The sequence below is a fragment of the Hemibagrus wyckioides genome, linkage group LG05, assembly GCF_019097595.1.
Source record: "Hemibagrus wyckioides isolate EC202008001 linkage group LG05, SWU_Hwy_1.0, whole genome shotgun sequence".
Lineage (NCBI taxonomy): Eukaryota > Metazoa > Chordata > Actinopteri > Siluriformes > Bagridae > Hemibagrus > Hemibagrus wyckioides.
Genome location: NC_080714.1, coordinates 8,397,781 through 8,412,625, shown reverse-complemented (window position 1 = coordinate 8,412,625; position 14,845 = coordinate 8,397,781). Strand labels below are relative to the sequence as shown.

Sequence of the window (14,845 nt, the reverse complement as noted above, 5' to 3'; positions counted from 1 at the left end):
TGGCTTCACCAAGGAAAGGAAGCAGTAAAGATGTCAGCTAGCTGAGGACCTGGAAAACTGTTTAAAGATTTCCAAGTCACATACAAGATATATCTGGGATTTGTGAATGGAGATGCACCTGCAGGTTGCCATTTGATCTGCAAATTACACAAAAGGCCTGTTGTTAAGGATGTACGTGTTCAGTGGTGCATGTAGAATCTGAATCACAATAACAAGGCCATAAGTGTTAAGTGTTATCTCTGTGGGCCAGAGTTCTTCTGAGACAGAGCTGATTAGCAACAGTGTGTGTGTGTGTGTTTGTGTGTGTGTGTGTGTGTGTGTGTTTCATGAGAGGTAGACAAGATGGTCAAAAGCTGAGCTTATTTTACACATCTCTTTGAAGTAAAAAAAAAAAAAAAAAAAAAAAAAAAAATATATATATATATATATATATATATATATATATATATATAAAGTTGAAGGAAAATATAATGCATTACGAATTGAAAAATCTCATAAAATGACCAATGTGACTAAATAATGCAGTAAATAAGCAATAAAATAAGACACATTTTAAAATCAAGTAATAACCATTCTGTGGGTAGCTTTATCAACCTTCATGCTGATTCATCAGTTCTTTAGAACTGCGTGTTTTTGTTACATTAAATGAATCTCTATGCCATATAAAGGGCATGGAAGAGTGTTTCTGGCTTTTGTGAAAATAAATTACTCATTCATCCAAAACCAATCATGAACTTCTCTACATGATCAATGTTCAACTGAGCTTCAACCCTGTAAAAACATCAAACAATCAATGAGTCTTGATCATGGTGGGGGCCTCTAAGCTGCAGAGTAGGATATCCTGGGCATTAATTAGCTAAATGGTCTTACTTTGGGCTGTGTCCCAATAGCAGCCTGAGCATGGCCAAGTCGCCTTTAGCAGCAGCGTAGTGAACAGGCACAGCGCCTGTTTCCATGGCAACACTGGGATCCCCTTCACCACTCTTTAGTAACCAGTCTGTGACCTCATGATGGCTGAAGCGTGAAGCCAGGTGCAGGACAGTGGCTCCTGAGTTGTCTTTACTCTGCAAACACAAGAGAAAAATTAAATATGAAATAAAATCCTCATAAATAAATCAACAATGTCATGTGCCATGTTAGTGGTTCCACCCCAAGTTGCTTATTTTCCAGGAAAAGCATAAAGCTTAAATGTTTTATTTCACCTTTATGAAAGCTTTTACATATCCAATGAATTAAAATGACCTTTTCACTGGAAAGACTATCTCAGGTATCTAACACCATGGCTGAACTTTGGTAACAGCTCTCATACTGTTTAGATGCTAGTAAAAGTATTTGTTAACAGTTTATTCTCTCTGTGGGGTTTATATCATTAGACAGTTTCGAGGCTGTTTAGCTAGCAGTAAACTTATTCATGTAGTAAACATGTAAAGTAAATTTTTCTATTTCAAATCTCTTAATCCTGGTCTGTATATTTACTGCTGTGTTTTAACTACTGTTCTAAAACTGGTTAATGGCTAACGTTTTTGACAAGCTGGAGAAAAAAATACACAAAGAACAGAAAACAGGTAATAAAAACACACACACACTGGAAGCAACCAGATTCCAGGTTTTGTTCTCTAGGTAGCTAGACCAAGTTAGTCAGCTTGCTGTACTGGTGTTTGTCAGTGTGTCACTGGTGCCTAAAATTTAGGCAAATTTCTTTGTATGCAGTTTAGGACAGCTTGCTTTACCGGTGTCAGATAGTTTTCAGTGCATCAGTGCAATTTAGGAAAACTTCTTAGTACCCATTTTGCGGTTTGGGACACAGCCATAAATTTTCTATGAATGTGTTTTGCTTTGGCGCTCTCAGCCATGACATGTAATTTGAATGGAGAGTTTTAGCAGAACTTTCCCCCTACCCCACCACCTTATGGAGTGTTCTTCTGCAAGAATCTTCTAATAGCCCATTTCTTTCTTTTCAAAGAGAGCGACACTCTAAAATCCTACATCCTACATCTATAAGAGCCAGTTTAAACAAACATAAGCACTTTTTAAAAAGCACTTCAGTGGCCACCTCATGTATCAAACACAGTGTTGATGTTAATCCCATAAGGTTTATGTTACATCGAATGAATTAGAGCTTCCGACTTGCAAAGGAGATAACTGATGTTAGTGAATGTGAGAAGGAGAAAGAACATGGAAATGAAAGACGGAGCTCTGGTTACATGTCCATTATGGCAGCTACCACCCTAACCTTTTAACACAAAGGTCACCAGATATAATTCCATTTATAATTTTACCTCATATTTTAGTCTTATTTTTCTACTGTCTGCTTTGTGTGTGTGTGTGGGTGCTGTGAAACTATGACACAGCACTATATCGCCTCAGGCTTGCTCACTAGGGATGATTTTGTCTAACATCTAGGACTTTTGCACTGTTTCTTATGTTTCTTCTGTTCTGTAAAGCTGCTTTGAGACAATGTCCATTGTTAAAAGTGCTATACAAATAAAACTGAATTGAATTGAATATATATCCTGAGCAACAGCAAAGATTCTTGTGTGGGTCACCTACCTAATGGTTTATCTAAAACTAAACCTCTCAAAAGATGAATTGTGCACAGATCTAAGAACAGAATTAGGATTTGAGCACTGTGTCCTCTTTATCCTCATGTAGACTAAGCTTGTTATTAAATGAATGAATTAACATTTACTCCATGCAACTCTTTTCAACAACTTCTAGTTGAAAGAAACTTCTAGATAACTGTGTCAGGGAAAAAAGTATGAATATTTTTATCCAAATTCAATAAAACTGAGAGACTTTTTTTTTTACTGTACATGCCAATGCACATTTTAAAGATCACAAATGCATGGTTCAGTCAAGATGCACCACTTGTGATTCTTCCATACTTGCACATTCATTTAAATTCAATTGAAATATTTTGATTGTCATTAGCATTAGCAGTCCATTAGCAAGTTTAATATATGCCATTACATAGCTAGCTATGCAATCTAGCTAGGATGATAAAGTGCCTTTGAAGTCCATCAGAAACCATCATAACTGCACCAATTACTTATAAAATTCCAATGTCTGAGGTCAATAAAGCTGTGATAAAAAAAAATTGCATCTAAATTGATTTACAAATAGGACCACAATGCTGTCAATGCTAAAGGAATCTATTTTTGCTTTTTCTGTTAGCCTTTTCGTCTGTTCTAGGGGTGCTGGCTTTTACAGCAGACTACATATCTGAGTTCTCTTTCTGGAAATTAATGTACGTAGTTGATGTAGGTTCAATATCATTCAGGTCTCTGGGTTGATCTCAGCTGCCTATTATGGTCTCACTTTAAATATTCCCTAGATGATAACCTATAGCACAAGTCAAATGTGCGACCCTCTTGACTTGATTTTTGGAGGTTATGTCCTATCATCCTGCCATCAACAAAACCTATGGTCACAAAGCACTTCTTAAATGCATATTGTATATTCTGAATTATTAAGGCTTGAATAAAAGGACAAGGTTTGTGGTTTGAGCTTTAAACATGAAAACCAATACACTTCCTTCAAAATCGCATGTGATCAGGTTGGTGAAACAGGACACCATGTGAAGTACCACAGTCGCATCATGCAAATGTCCCATACTATCCATGGCATGCAAATTAAAGTACCAGTCCGCAAGAAGATAAAAACTATACCTGACTTGTTGTGCTGTTTTACATAAGGGAAGGAAAGATATGTCACTGGGAAAAAAAAATACTGTGATAACGTGAGGCGGACATGTGCGATCAAGGCTCGATATGTTTCTAAGTACTTTCCTGGTAATTGTTACTCAGGACAGCCTTTATTAGGCTATCATATACATGTACAACATGTTCTCTATTAAAACCTCTCTTTTTCACAACAGTTTTTTTTTTAAATCTTCAATCTTTACATCATCAATCTTTTAACAAAGAAATTGTGGTAAATTGTGGTTTTCATGATCTCGAACTGGGTATGGGTATAACTGGGTATTAATATATTCTTTAATATCCAACAATTTCTCCTATTCAAACCTCGATTCAGGTTCCTTTTTATTATTTTACAGCGATTTTGTTGGATTTGGATATGTCCTCAGTCAAATACACACGGATTCCAGTCTCCATCTGAACCCGATACAGAAATTTGTTTAATTTGAGATCTTAAAGGGTTCTTCCTCATATTATAAATATTGTACCTTATATGATGGAATAAACATAATTCAATTTAACAGACCGGCTAGTGCTGACACATAACAAGTCATTTTACATATATTCCAAATGGCATGGGCCGAAAATATGTTTTGTGTCTTTTTCACACTTTTTATGTATATAAGCAATGTTGTTTTGATAGTGTAAGACTATGTATACTGTGTAAATTCCTGGAAATACCTTATATATACTAGACATCGTACAAACTCCAGTACTGGCATTACCAAAGCATGCCTGCAGCTATATGCAAACATTTGGGCCCTTATTACGGTATACAAACAAATGCAGCATGCGCAAACAAAGACTGATTTTGTACAACATCCTCCCACAATGCATGACAGTAATCCTCTAGAAAGCAAAGGAATAAGAGATATAACTTAACTGAACTAAACAGAACTGGCTGAATTAGTGTCCCCATATTCATTAAAAACCCAGCCTTCGGCACTCCATCTACCCCAACATGCCCCAGCTTCACACACACAGAGTATGGTCTGTGTAAAAAGAGCCGAGAAAGAATAAAGATGTACAGTCTGAGGACTGGATTTATTAACAGTGAGTTAAACTATGCATTTTTGCTCAACATTAATGGCATCAGTGTGTGCACCAAGTGCCATTCATAAATATCTCTTAATTACAGGCAATAAAAATAACTAAAACAATGAGCGCAAGGGTTTAAAGTATATACTTTTCATAGACGTTATTCACATTCTCTCAAAGTTTTTCTCTTTTCTTTTAAATATACAATTAAACAATACTGCTTTTGTCAGTTTGTTACCAACTCTCTCAATATAAAAGTATTTCTTTTTTAGGTGTGAGACATAAAGCTGCATGAATTTTCTTGATGAAACAAATGTGTGACATTTTAAAAATTAATTATTACAAATGTTGGACTAATTAACTATTACTTAGCTACCGTCAAGTTGACATAAATATTTGTTTTCTTTAAATAATAAATAAATTAACTATCAGCCAGTCATTTGTCAAGTGTGAAGTCTCCATCATTGTGGACTACTTTCCTTTTCCAGGAAATGCATGAATCAGAAAGGTTCATCTTACACGAGTAACCACACACAAACTCTTCATACTTTACTGTCTTGACTCCGATTTTGCCTCGCTCTGTATTCATCATGTTCAGTGTAAAAAGATGCCCGCTGCAATTACTGTGCATCATGCCATAAGTGACTCCCAAGTATGCCAAAACACAAAAAAGGGGCGTGACAGTTATTTCCAGTGACTGAATTCCTACTATCAAATATTGATACTGATACACTCATGTAGGTATGTTAATATATATATCCAATATTCCAGTTGTGACTAAATAGCTAATCTTAATGATATTAAATACACACAGATGTACTGATGTGTCATCTCAGCAGTGACAATTGTGCCCTCTTGACATATCCACCTTAATCATCTTGTTTAATAAGTTTGCTCACTTGAAAGAGGTTCAGCGATTATACAAATCCACCCCCAAACCAAACCTTTTCCTTATGACATACAGTAGGACTATAGGTTATATGTACTATACAGTTTATGAACAGGATTTGTTTTAGCCATCCACTTCTTTTAAAAAAAGACAATTTTGTAGCATAATCAAACTATTAAAATATTACTTTCATTATTTCAAAGTGAACAATATATACAGACAATTTTACTGGAGCCACACATTATGCAGACATCCGTAGGCTGACTCGTTTGAGTTTGAATTCAACTCATTCAGTTCAAGTGACATATCAGATATGCAAATAACTATAAGAACTCTGTAATAAAATATGCTAACTATAATACTCACATGTGATTTCTAGCACTGAAATATTTTTTTAACCACAGACTCCCTGGCTATGATTCATGGACCCTTGAGGGTCTCTGGTCCCCACTTTGAAAACAACTGGACTAGACCATCACTGTCAATATCTGAGAAATGAACTGCTGTTCCCTACCATGTCAGTGTCGATTGCTGTGCTGAGAATGATCCAGCACTCCAGTGATCATGAGATGGTTTGGGTAGAGGGTGCCATGTGCCAGGCCATGCATAGTTAGCGCACCTGCTCAGTGTGCACTGTGCAACCTGAGCTGAGGATGTCTTTAAAACGGAAATTGGGAGAAAAAAACGTTACTCACCGATGCGCGGCAGCCTCCCTGAGTCAGAAGCCACTGCAGGCACGCGAGGTTGCCGGTGGCGGCTGCGTCATGAGCGGGGCTCGCGCCGTTATGCGCCAGGCTGTTCGCCGGTAAGCCCGCTTCTTCCACTAGGAACTGGAGGCACTTGAGCTTTCCAGCACGGGAAGCGTGGTGCACGGGCGTCGCTCCGAGCGAGTCCTTCACATCACCATTAAGCACTTTTCGCTCTAAATGCACTTTCAGTGTTTCTAATTCGCCTTGCCTGGCGGCGAGAAGTGTCGCCTCTACGACCATAATGACTCCAGGTCACTATTCATGCACCATTTAGCATGTAAAAAAAACCCAAGTGTTGCTCAGTGCAAAACAAAATAATCATAAAAGTAACTAGAACACAATTTTCGATGCAATCGATGGGAAAACCCTAAAGTCAAGTGCAGCTCGGGCGGCATGTCACGTCACATGGCCATGTAGCATTACTCATTTGTTAATTGATAATGAACAGAGGTCTAACAACAAAGATGAGCACGAGCTAGCAAAGCCAGTCCATTTTGTCAAGACGCGAGCGGATCGTCTGAAGTTTCCTGTTGCGCGCTTTTCCAGCAGCTCCAGGACACCCGTTACTCGTTTCCGTTACGCACGCAGAACTTTCTAGACAGTCTTCCTACATTTTTGTTGATGAATAGTTTGAAATTATGATCTGTTTTCTTTCTTCGGGTCCCTTTAGATGCCCTCGCTTCCTCGACAACTTGTTAAATAATCTATGAAGGGGAGGAGGGTTGGCTGCTTTGGTTGTTACCTGCCTCACTTAAACCGGCTGAGCATTAAAGGGGCAGCGCGTGCAAACAACGCCATGTTTACAGTTGTTCACCCTCCGCGCGTGAGCCGCAATTCACCACGCCATTTTAGCCATTTGGCGCTCGTTTTAATTAATTTTACTTAATTAGAGATATGTAGGATTTTTATCCTTGATTTAAAATTGTATTTGATTTTAATTCTGTCTACTATATATTTTTTATTTTTGTTTAAGGTAATGATACAGGATATTTTGTTTGGTTTCCATTTTTTTTTTATTTTACTTTATATTTTTTCCCCATTTCACTGTGTATTTATTAGAAATATGAGGCTTTGATAATAGTGTTAGGACTTCCATGAAACAGACTTTACCCTTCATCACCGATAGATGGCAGACGAGTGGCGCTGTTTAAATGCGATGCTCCAACTTTGCGTTATTAGATTTAATTAATTGTATTTTCATTTTCTATAAGTCACCAGAGTGTAAAAGTCCTTAGACTACAACCAAATATAACTATCTGCACTGTATAGGCCTTATTGCACGAACCCGATGCGTATCACAACCTATTAAACTGTAACATTTTAAAGTGTAAACTGCAGCACGTGCAAATTCAGTAAAATTAATTTGCATACACGGCTTAGCATTTTAAAAAATAGTATTTTTTCCTACGTACTAATGAAAGCAATGCCATTTATTTTATGTTTTTATTTGCATTTTTTATATTAATTATTTTAAATTCACACTTATAATGCAGCGCCTCCAGACCCTATTTTTTCGGCTCGAGCCGCTTTTGTGTGGTCAAGGTCCCTCGGGAGGAGGGATTCAGGCTCGTGCCCGGCGCGTGCCACACTCTCTAATAACAACCCCCATCACTTACCCCACCTCCGGTTGTTCCCCTTCCCCCTCCCCTTCCACCCCCCTCCCTCATGCACTTATCAAATACTGAGCGGCACGCGTCAGGCTGATGGCGGCTCATTCCTCAGGAGGGTCGCGCGCAACAAGTCCCCAAAGACCACAGGGAATGTTGTGTCAACTATTCACAATGAGCATGGACTTCACCTTATGTTCACGCAGTGAAAGCTTAAGTATTTTTTTGTTTTTAAGTCGTTTACTATTTTATGCAAATTCCTGACCTTTGTAAATAACGTCGATAATTGTCTTTCCGGTCATAATAAATGCAATTTATATTAAATATATTTTATAAAATATGTAAATATTAATACGTTGTGAAATGCCTTATATCTTAAAATGTGTAAAGCACGAATAACAGAAACATGTATGTCTAAACATACATTATATACCTGCTGTAGAAAGCATTTAACTAAGTACATAATCATATATAACTATTACTATTAAATATTTATAAGAAATATTTTAAATAATTCAAAACAATACTGAATTAAAATAAGCAGCATCTGTGTCAAAATATATATTTTTAGTATACTAATACACCACCAACACTACCGCCCCCCCCCTAAAAAAAGGAAAGAAAAAGAAGAACAAGAAAGGGGGGGGGAGAAGCATGATTTCGAGATGTACTATGGTTTAATATGGTTTCTTTGTCTATGCTACCCGGGAGAAGATCTATAGCCTGCTGGGAGTTGTTCAGCCGTGGCGTGGGAAATGCCGGAATTATAAGTCGCACGCGTCAGGCTCGTGACAGTTATTCAAATTTCCCTCCAATTATCAGCGTCAGGAGTCAGAAAGCGCCAACGGAAAAGTGCCATCTGGTGCTCTCTGAGTTTCAACCAGAACAAAACAGCACTGATCCCTTTAGCGTGAGAGCGAGAGCTTTAAACAGTACCCACGGACACCATGTTGGGGCGCGAGACGGGAAATTGCAGCGTCCTGATATTGCATATTATAATATTACGCATAATTATGATATACTGTAAATAGCCCATTATATGGAGATATGAATGAATGCTTTTCACAGAATATCATTTTATTTTTTGCATGCATAATGTAAAACATACGTTTTAAAAACCATATACACATCCTTTACATGCTTATGATGCTTATTTTTCTTTGGCTGTAAACAACCTTATACTTTGCACGTATGAATTTTCCTTAAATGAAGCATTGCATGATTTTTGTCTTTGCTTTTTGTTCGCAAAGCTCATATTTGCATTTGCATTCTTTTTTTTTTTTATTTTGATCATTCACTCAAATTGTAAAGAAAGCAGGTGTATACATTTTTTGTTTCGCTGGTTGCAATGGATATTTTTCTTAATATTATAACCTGCCAGTTTGCTCGTTTATATTTTTCTCCCTTTTCCTTTTTCGCATGGAACTCTTTTGTTGGTTGTGTGCGCCACAGTTTTGAACATTTTGTAATCAATCATGTTGTACATGTAATCATTTATCCCCTTCTTTTTTTCTGGAAATGTACTCACACACAAATGCCAAAAGCATTTTTGCTTTCTTATGGCCATACTCATGATTTATGCAAAAGGAACCTGTTTAAAAATATATAGGAAACCCTTAAAAAATAACACAGACACGAGAATTAAATCATTTTTATTCTTGGCATGTGTATGTGTTCAAAGAAGACACAAAATCCAGAGAGCATAGAAGAATCTTTATTTCTCTCTCTCTCTCTCTCTCTCTCTCTCTCTCTCTCACACACACACACACACACATCAGCAATTGCCATTTGGTGAATATCAATTATATGCTGACTTGCATAAGTGATAAGAATAAAATAATAACTACTATTCACATGGTTAATGAATTGAAGATAAGTTATTGAAAGTCATTAATTTATTAATTTTCATGAACTGTTTTGTCCTAGCAAATCGGGCAAAAGGCAGCAGAATTCACCTGGATGAGACACCAATCCATTGTGTGCACCTCTTATACACACTCATTTCCACCTCAGGGCTTTAACAATGCCAGTCCACCTACCTGTATGTTTATTGGAGGTAACTGGAGAACCTGGAGGAAACTCACACAAACACAGGGAGAACATACAAAACTCCACACGACCAGTAACCTGAGTTCAGGATTAAATCAGGACCTTGGAGTTTTAGGTACTGAAGTTCTTAAAGATAACAGCACTAATATGTTTAATATGTTTATTAACATTGCTATTGTTCATACCATGCTGTGAAGCAAACCAGGATGATATAACTCCTGTATATTCATTTGTGAAATGCCATTTCAGAAGTCTCACATCAGTTAATGTATACTGATGCCAAACTGCAGTATTTTTACTGCTTCTGAAAATTCAGAAGTGCTTGATAAACCCTATTAATGCATGATAAGCTGGATGAAGATGCTTATTTGTTTTGTGCATGAAGTTTAGATGGCATCTGAAAAGAATTTGAATGGGTAAAATTGCCACTTCCAAAATAAACATCTCAATTGTAGTTTATTCTAAAGATGTAAATCCAAGGGTTGCCAATATCTTATACCACTGGCTCTCAAAATTGGGTCAAGGAATCACCAGGGATCAGTAAAGCAAAGCAGGGGGTCATATCCTTGCTATAGATGTGGAAATATTTTGTTCCAGATGTGGAAATCACAGCAGACCTTTAATCTATAACATTTATTATTAAGTTCTTATAGCTATTCACATACATGTTGGAACACCTGATTCTATTTCATCCAATCCAATACCTCAAAAATATTTCTGTCTATAAATAATATCATCTAATGTGCTCTGTGAATTGAAAGCTCAGGTCTAACATGCACTTTGGCAGCAATACATAGCAAGAATATTACTGTACACACTTAAATAATGAGTCAATTATTTGAATTGTTTGATTGTGCTCATAAGTCTTTGCTGATGAAGACCATAGGGTCAACTGTAAAATGGGTTAGGGTGTGAACCCCTGGAATGAACGAAACTATAATATGATTGAATTTTTATAGCATGCTGGTATGTTTTAATACAATAACACTGAAGCAGTGCATCACTTTGTGTTCCCTCGAAAAAGGACAAATTCAAGAGTAACCTACTTTTTTCTTGCTGTTGTGCTTATGTTCATCATGCTTGCAGAACTTCAGGACTTACCACAGTTTCAAGATGGCTGGACTTGTGGCTGAGCTTGTTCACCTTGCTGATAATTTCAAGGAGCAAATTAATTGTCTGGTCATTTAGTAAAACCATTAAATAACACATTTAGAAATTATTAACATTGCTAACATTTTTATTAACATTATTATTAACATTGCTAACATTTTCTATACCTGCTTTATTCCTACTTAGGGTCACAGGGATCTGCTGGAGCCTATCCCAGCACACATCTGGCAGAAGGCAGGGGTACACACTGAACAGGTCGCCAGTCCATCACAGGGCCACACATAGACAGACAACCACACACTCTCACACTAACATGGGCAATTTAGAATTACCAATCAACCATGTCTTTTGGACTGTGGGAGGAAACTGGAGTAAAGCACGGGGAGAACATGCAAACTCCACACAGAAAGGCCCCTGCCTGTTTGAACCCAGGATTTGAACCCAGGACCTTCTTGCTGTGAGGCAACAGTGCAAACTAACTAAGCCACCGTGCTGCCCAAAATTCAGAGATAATATGATTATAATATTCATTTTATTGCCATGTCCTATAATGGGATCCTTTGGGATTCTTAGGTTAGTTAAAGTTTCCTTCCTTATATTGAAACACACTGTACTGTAGAGTTTTACACATAATCATTTAAAGGGTTTCTCTAGAAAGCCAAGCCAAAGAACCCTTATGGCATGCCTCATGAACAGATAATGGATGTAAGCTAAAATGATGTAAGCTTTTATTCTGTGTCATGCATGGCATAGCTTTGCAAATTATATATGATTTCATCAAATCAGTAGCATTTAAGAAGCACACATCCGATCCACACCACGCTTGCATGATTGTAAAAGGCTAATAACCTAATGTAAACATAGCAATGTAATTTCCAAAAATGTATTTAAAATACTAACAATTTATATACACTACAGGATCCAAAGAGAATTAAAAAAAAAATGAGATGAGACTCACCAGCCATGCGCTCCTTCTCTCTGCTACTCTGAGTAGTATTGGAGGTGTGTAGGTCTGGCGCGTGCGCTTGTATTGAGCGCGCTTTCTGTCGAGGAGCTCGAGCGCAAATGAGACGAGGACATGCGCTCTGTGGGCGGGGCAGGTTTCCGCCCTTTCTTGAACAACGTGTACCATCAGACTCCTGCCTAAGCCTTCAGACTTTAGTGCAATCGAACAATTAATTCACCACAACATATGCTCACGCGTATATTGCACTAAATTAAAAAACTTGCATAAAGCATTGAGCGCACTAATTTTCTCTTTTGACACAAAATATATTGCTAGTCCTGCGTTTTTACCACATATTTACCACTTTATCTAACGCGTTGTTGTTGGACATCGTGGTTTTATCTTTTCACTTGCAGCCATCTAGACTCCATTTCCACTCATCATTAGATAAAAAATTGAAAACGCACGAGTTAGCCGTCTACTCGTCTCTATAATTCATGATAATTGCAGGGCCATCTGCTCCTTTGTCTGTTTGGCTCGTGCCGTCCTCGTGCTTTGAATATGACCACAGAAAACGCACCCTCGGGACATCAGGGCGCAGCAGTTTTCAAAAAACGCGCCTTCTTTTCTAGCATGCGCACAAAAGGATGGATAGAAAGTTACGATACTTTACTAAATGTTTGTGCGACCAAGACAGATAAGCAGCTAGAGATGCTTAGTAACTTTCGACATATCCCTCTGTAGACTGTGGACGCAGGCGCATCATTTCTCAAACTGGTGATGCCTGGTGTGTGTGAGTGAATCCTGCAATTCTATTGGTGAAATAGATGGCGATGCTGCACAACGTCACGAAATGCACAGGGGGAAAGACATCTTTGTGCCTAAAGTTACACATCAGCAGATGTTCACTTTATTTGGCTTGATGTTTGGCTTGGGTTTTTACGAAATTAAAGGCAAATTGTGTGTCTTGATGGCATTATGAGCACATAAGAAAGCTTGTATGACAGACAAATGTCTGGCTATTGGATGTTTTTGAACGATTGATCAGGCCTATGCTTGGGTTGGGTAGTCTAACAAATAACAATAAACTGCAAAAATTAACTAAAATGCCACATACAACCCCCACACAGTCCTGGTGCTTCAACATTTGTGTTACATCTGAAGCTACACAACTATCAACAAAGCACATATCAACTCTACACACAGCACATCTTTGCACAATAACAGATGTTCACTATGTAGCGTTAGTTTAGGCTTGGGAAGCTCAAGCACAAATCTGGATTGCTTAATTATTACTAGCAGCGTGATGCACAGCATCCCAAGCCATGTTTCATGCCAAATCATGTCAAATCAGGACATATTTCTAATATATACAACTCTGTATATCTGGGCAAAACACACGTTTTGAATAACATCAGTAAAGTAAATCCTTGGTCAAGGTAACCAGGCAGAAATGGAGACAGTTATTTAAGACAACTATAACGTAATGGCTTAAATCTTGAAGTTCCCTTTGTTATTCTTAGTATAGAATTGTAATTTCTAGAAGAACTGAGTAAAAGGGAGTTCCACATAGACTTTTGCTCCTGTCAGCTAAAAATAGGAATCTGGGCAATAATGCCTCAATAAAACTGGGCAGTTGAAGATTGGTAAAGCCCAGGTGAAATTTCTTCATTTAATCTTCAACTGTTCAGTTTTGTTGAATTTCAGCCCCCTGAGGTTTGTCATAAAGGGAGTGAACTTTAAAATATAGAATAGTAAAAATGTATTTTTGTTTTTTTTTGTAATTTGTTTACATAAAAAAGGCAAAACCAGACACGGAGGTTCAACAATCAAATCTGTTTATCCAGGTGTTGTTTGCTTAATCAATAACATTTTATGTTACCAAATGTCATAACAGGGCTATTTCCATCATTGGAAATTCCGTCTGTTGGATCGGATCACACGGGCCAGCCTTTGCTCCCCACGTGCATCAATGAGCCTTGGCCGCCCATGACCCTGTTGCCGGTTCACCATTGTTCCTTCCTTTTGATTGATACTGACCACTGCAGACCAGGAACACCCCACAAGGGCTGCAGTTTTGGAGATCTTCTGATCCAGTAGTCTAGCCATCACAATTTGGCCCTTGTCAAACTCCTTACACTTGCCCATTTATCCTGCTTCTAACACATCTAGGTACATATAACTAGTGCTTTCAAAATAGTATTAATACATGTTTAACACAGACAAGACAAAGGAGATGATAGTGGACATGAGGAATTAGAGGAGAACTCATCAGCCACTGTTTATCCGAGAGCTTGAAATGGAGAGGGTGAGCAGCTTCAAATATTGATGTGGGGTCCACATCAGCGAAGACCTCACATGGACACTCAATACCACCCAGCTGGTTCAGAAGGCAGAACAGTGGCTGTACTTCCTGAGGAGACTGAGGAAGTTTGTCATGCCACTTAAGATCCTCAACAACTTCTACGGCTGTGTTATTGACCAAATGGCATCACCGTGAGGTATGGCAGCACTACTATGAGGGACCGAAAACATTTGCAGATAGTAGTGAAGTCTGCTGAGAAGATCATCAGGACTCCACTGCCCTCTCTGCAGACTATTTACCACCGCAGAGTCCACAGGGGTGCTGCCTCCATCCTTAAGAACCCCACCCATCCTCAACATGGACTTTTCACACTCCTGCCCTGAGGATGGATGTACAGGAGTGTGAAATGCAAGACCTCCAGACTAAGGGACTCCCTTCCCCTCAGCCATTAGTC

At 38.1% G+C, this 14,845-nt stretch overlaps 1 protein-coding gene across 3 annotated transcripts in view; it reads right to left on the bottom strand.

The window, feature by feature from the left end:
* Window positions 1-7,080, bottom strand: part of espn (espin) — a 46,258-nt gene extending 39,178 nt beyond the window's left edge. For 2 of the 3 annotated variants that reach the window (XM_058389707.1, XM_058389709.1), the window contains exons 1-2: window positions 6,321-7,079; window positions 871-1,064 (exon numbers count right to left, since the gene is read on the bottom strand). In XM_058389707.1, coding sequence (XP_058245690.1) covers window positions 871-1,064; window positions 6,321-6,614 — 488 coding nt within the window. In that variant the 5' untranslated portion in view covers window positions 6,615-7,079. Of the gene's footprint in view, window positions 1-870; window positions 1,065-6,320 lie in introns of all 3 variants that reach the window. The other variant, XM_058389708.1, reaches the window with a different exon arrangement.
* Window positions 7,081-14,845: the final 7,765 nt, after the last annotated feature.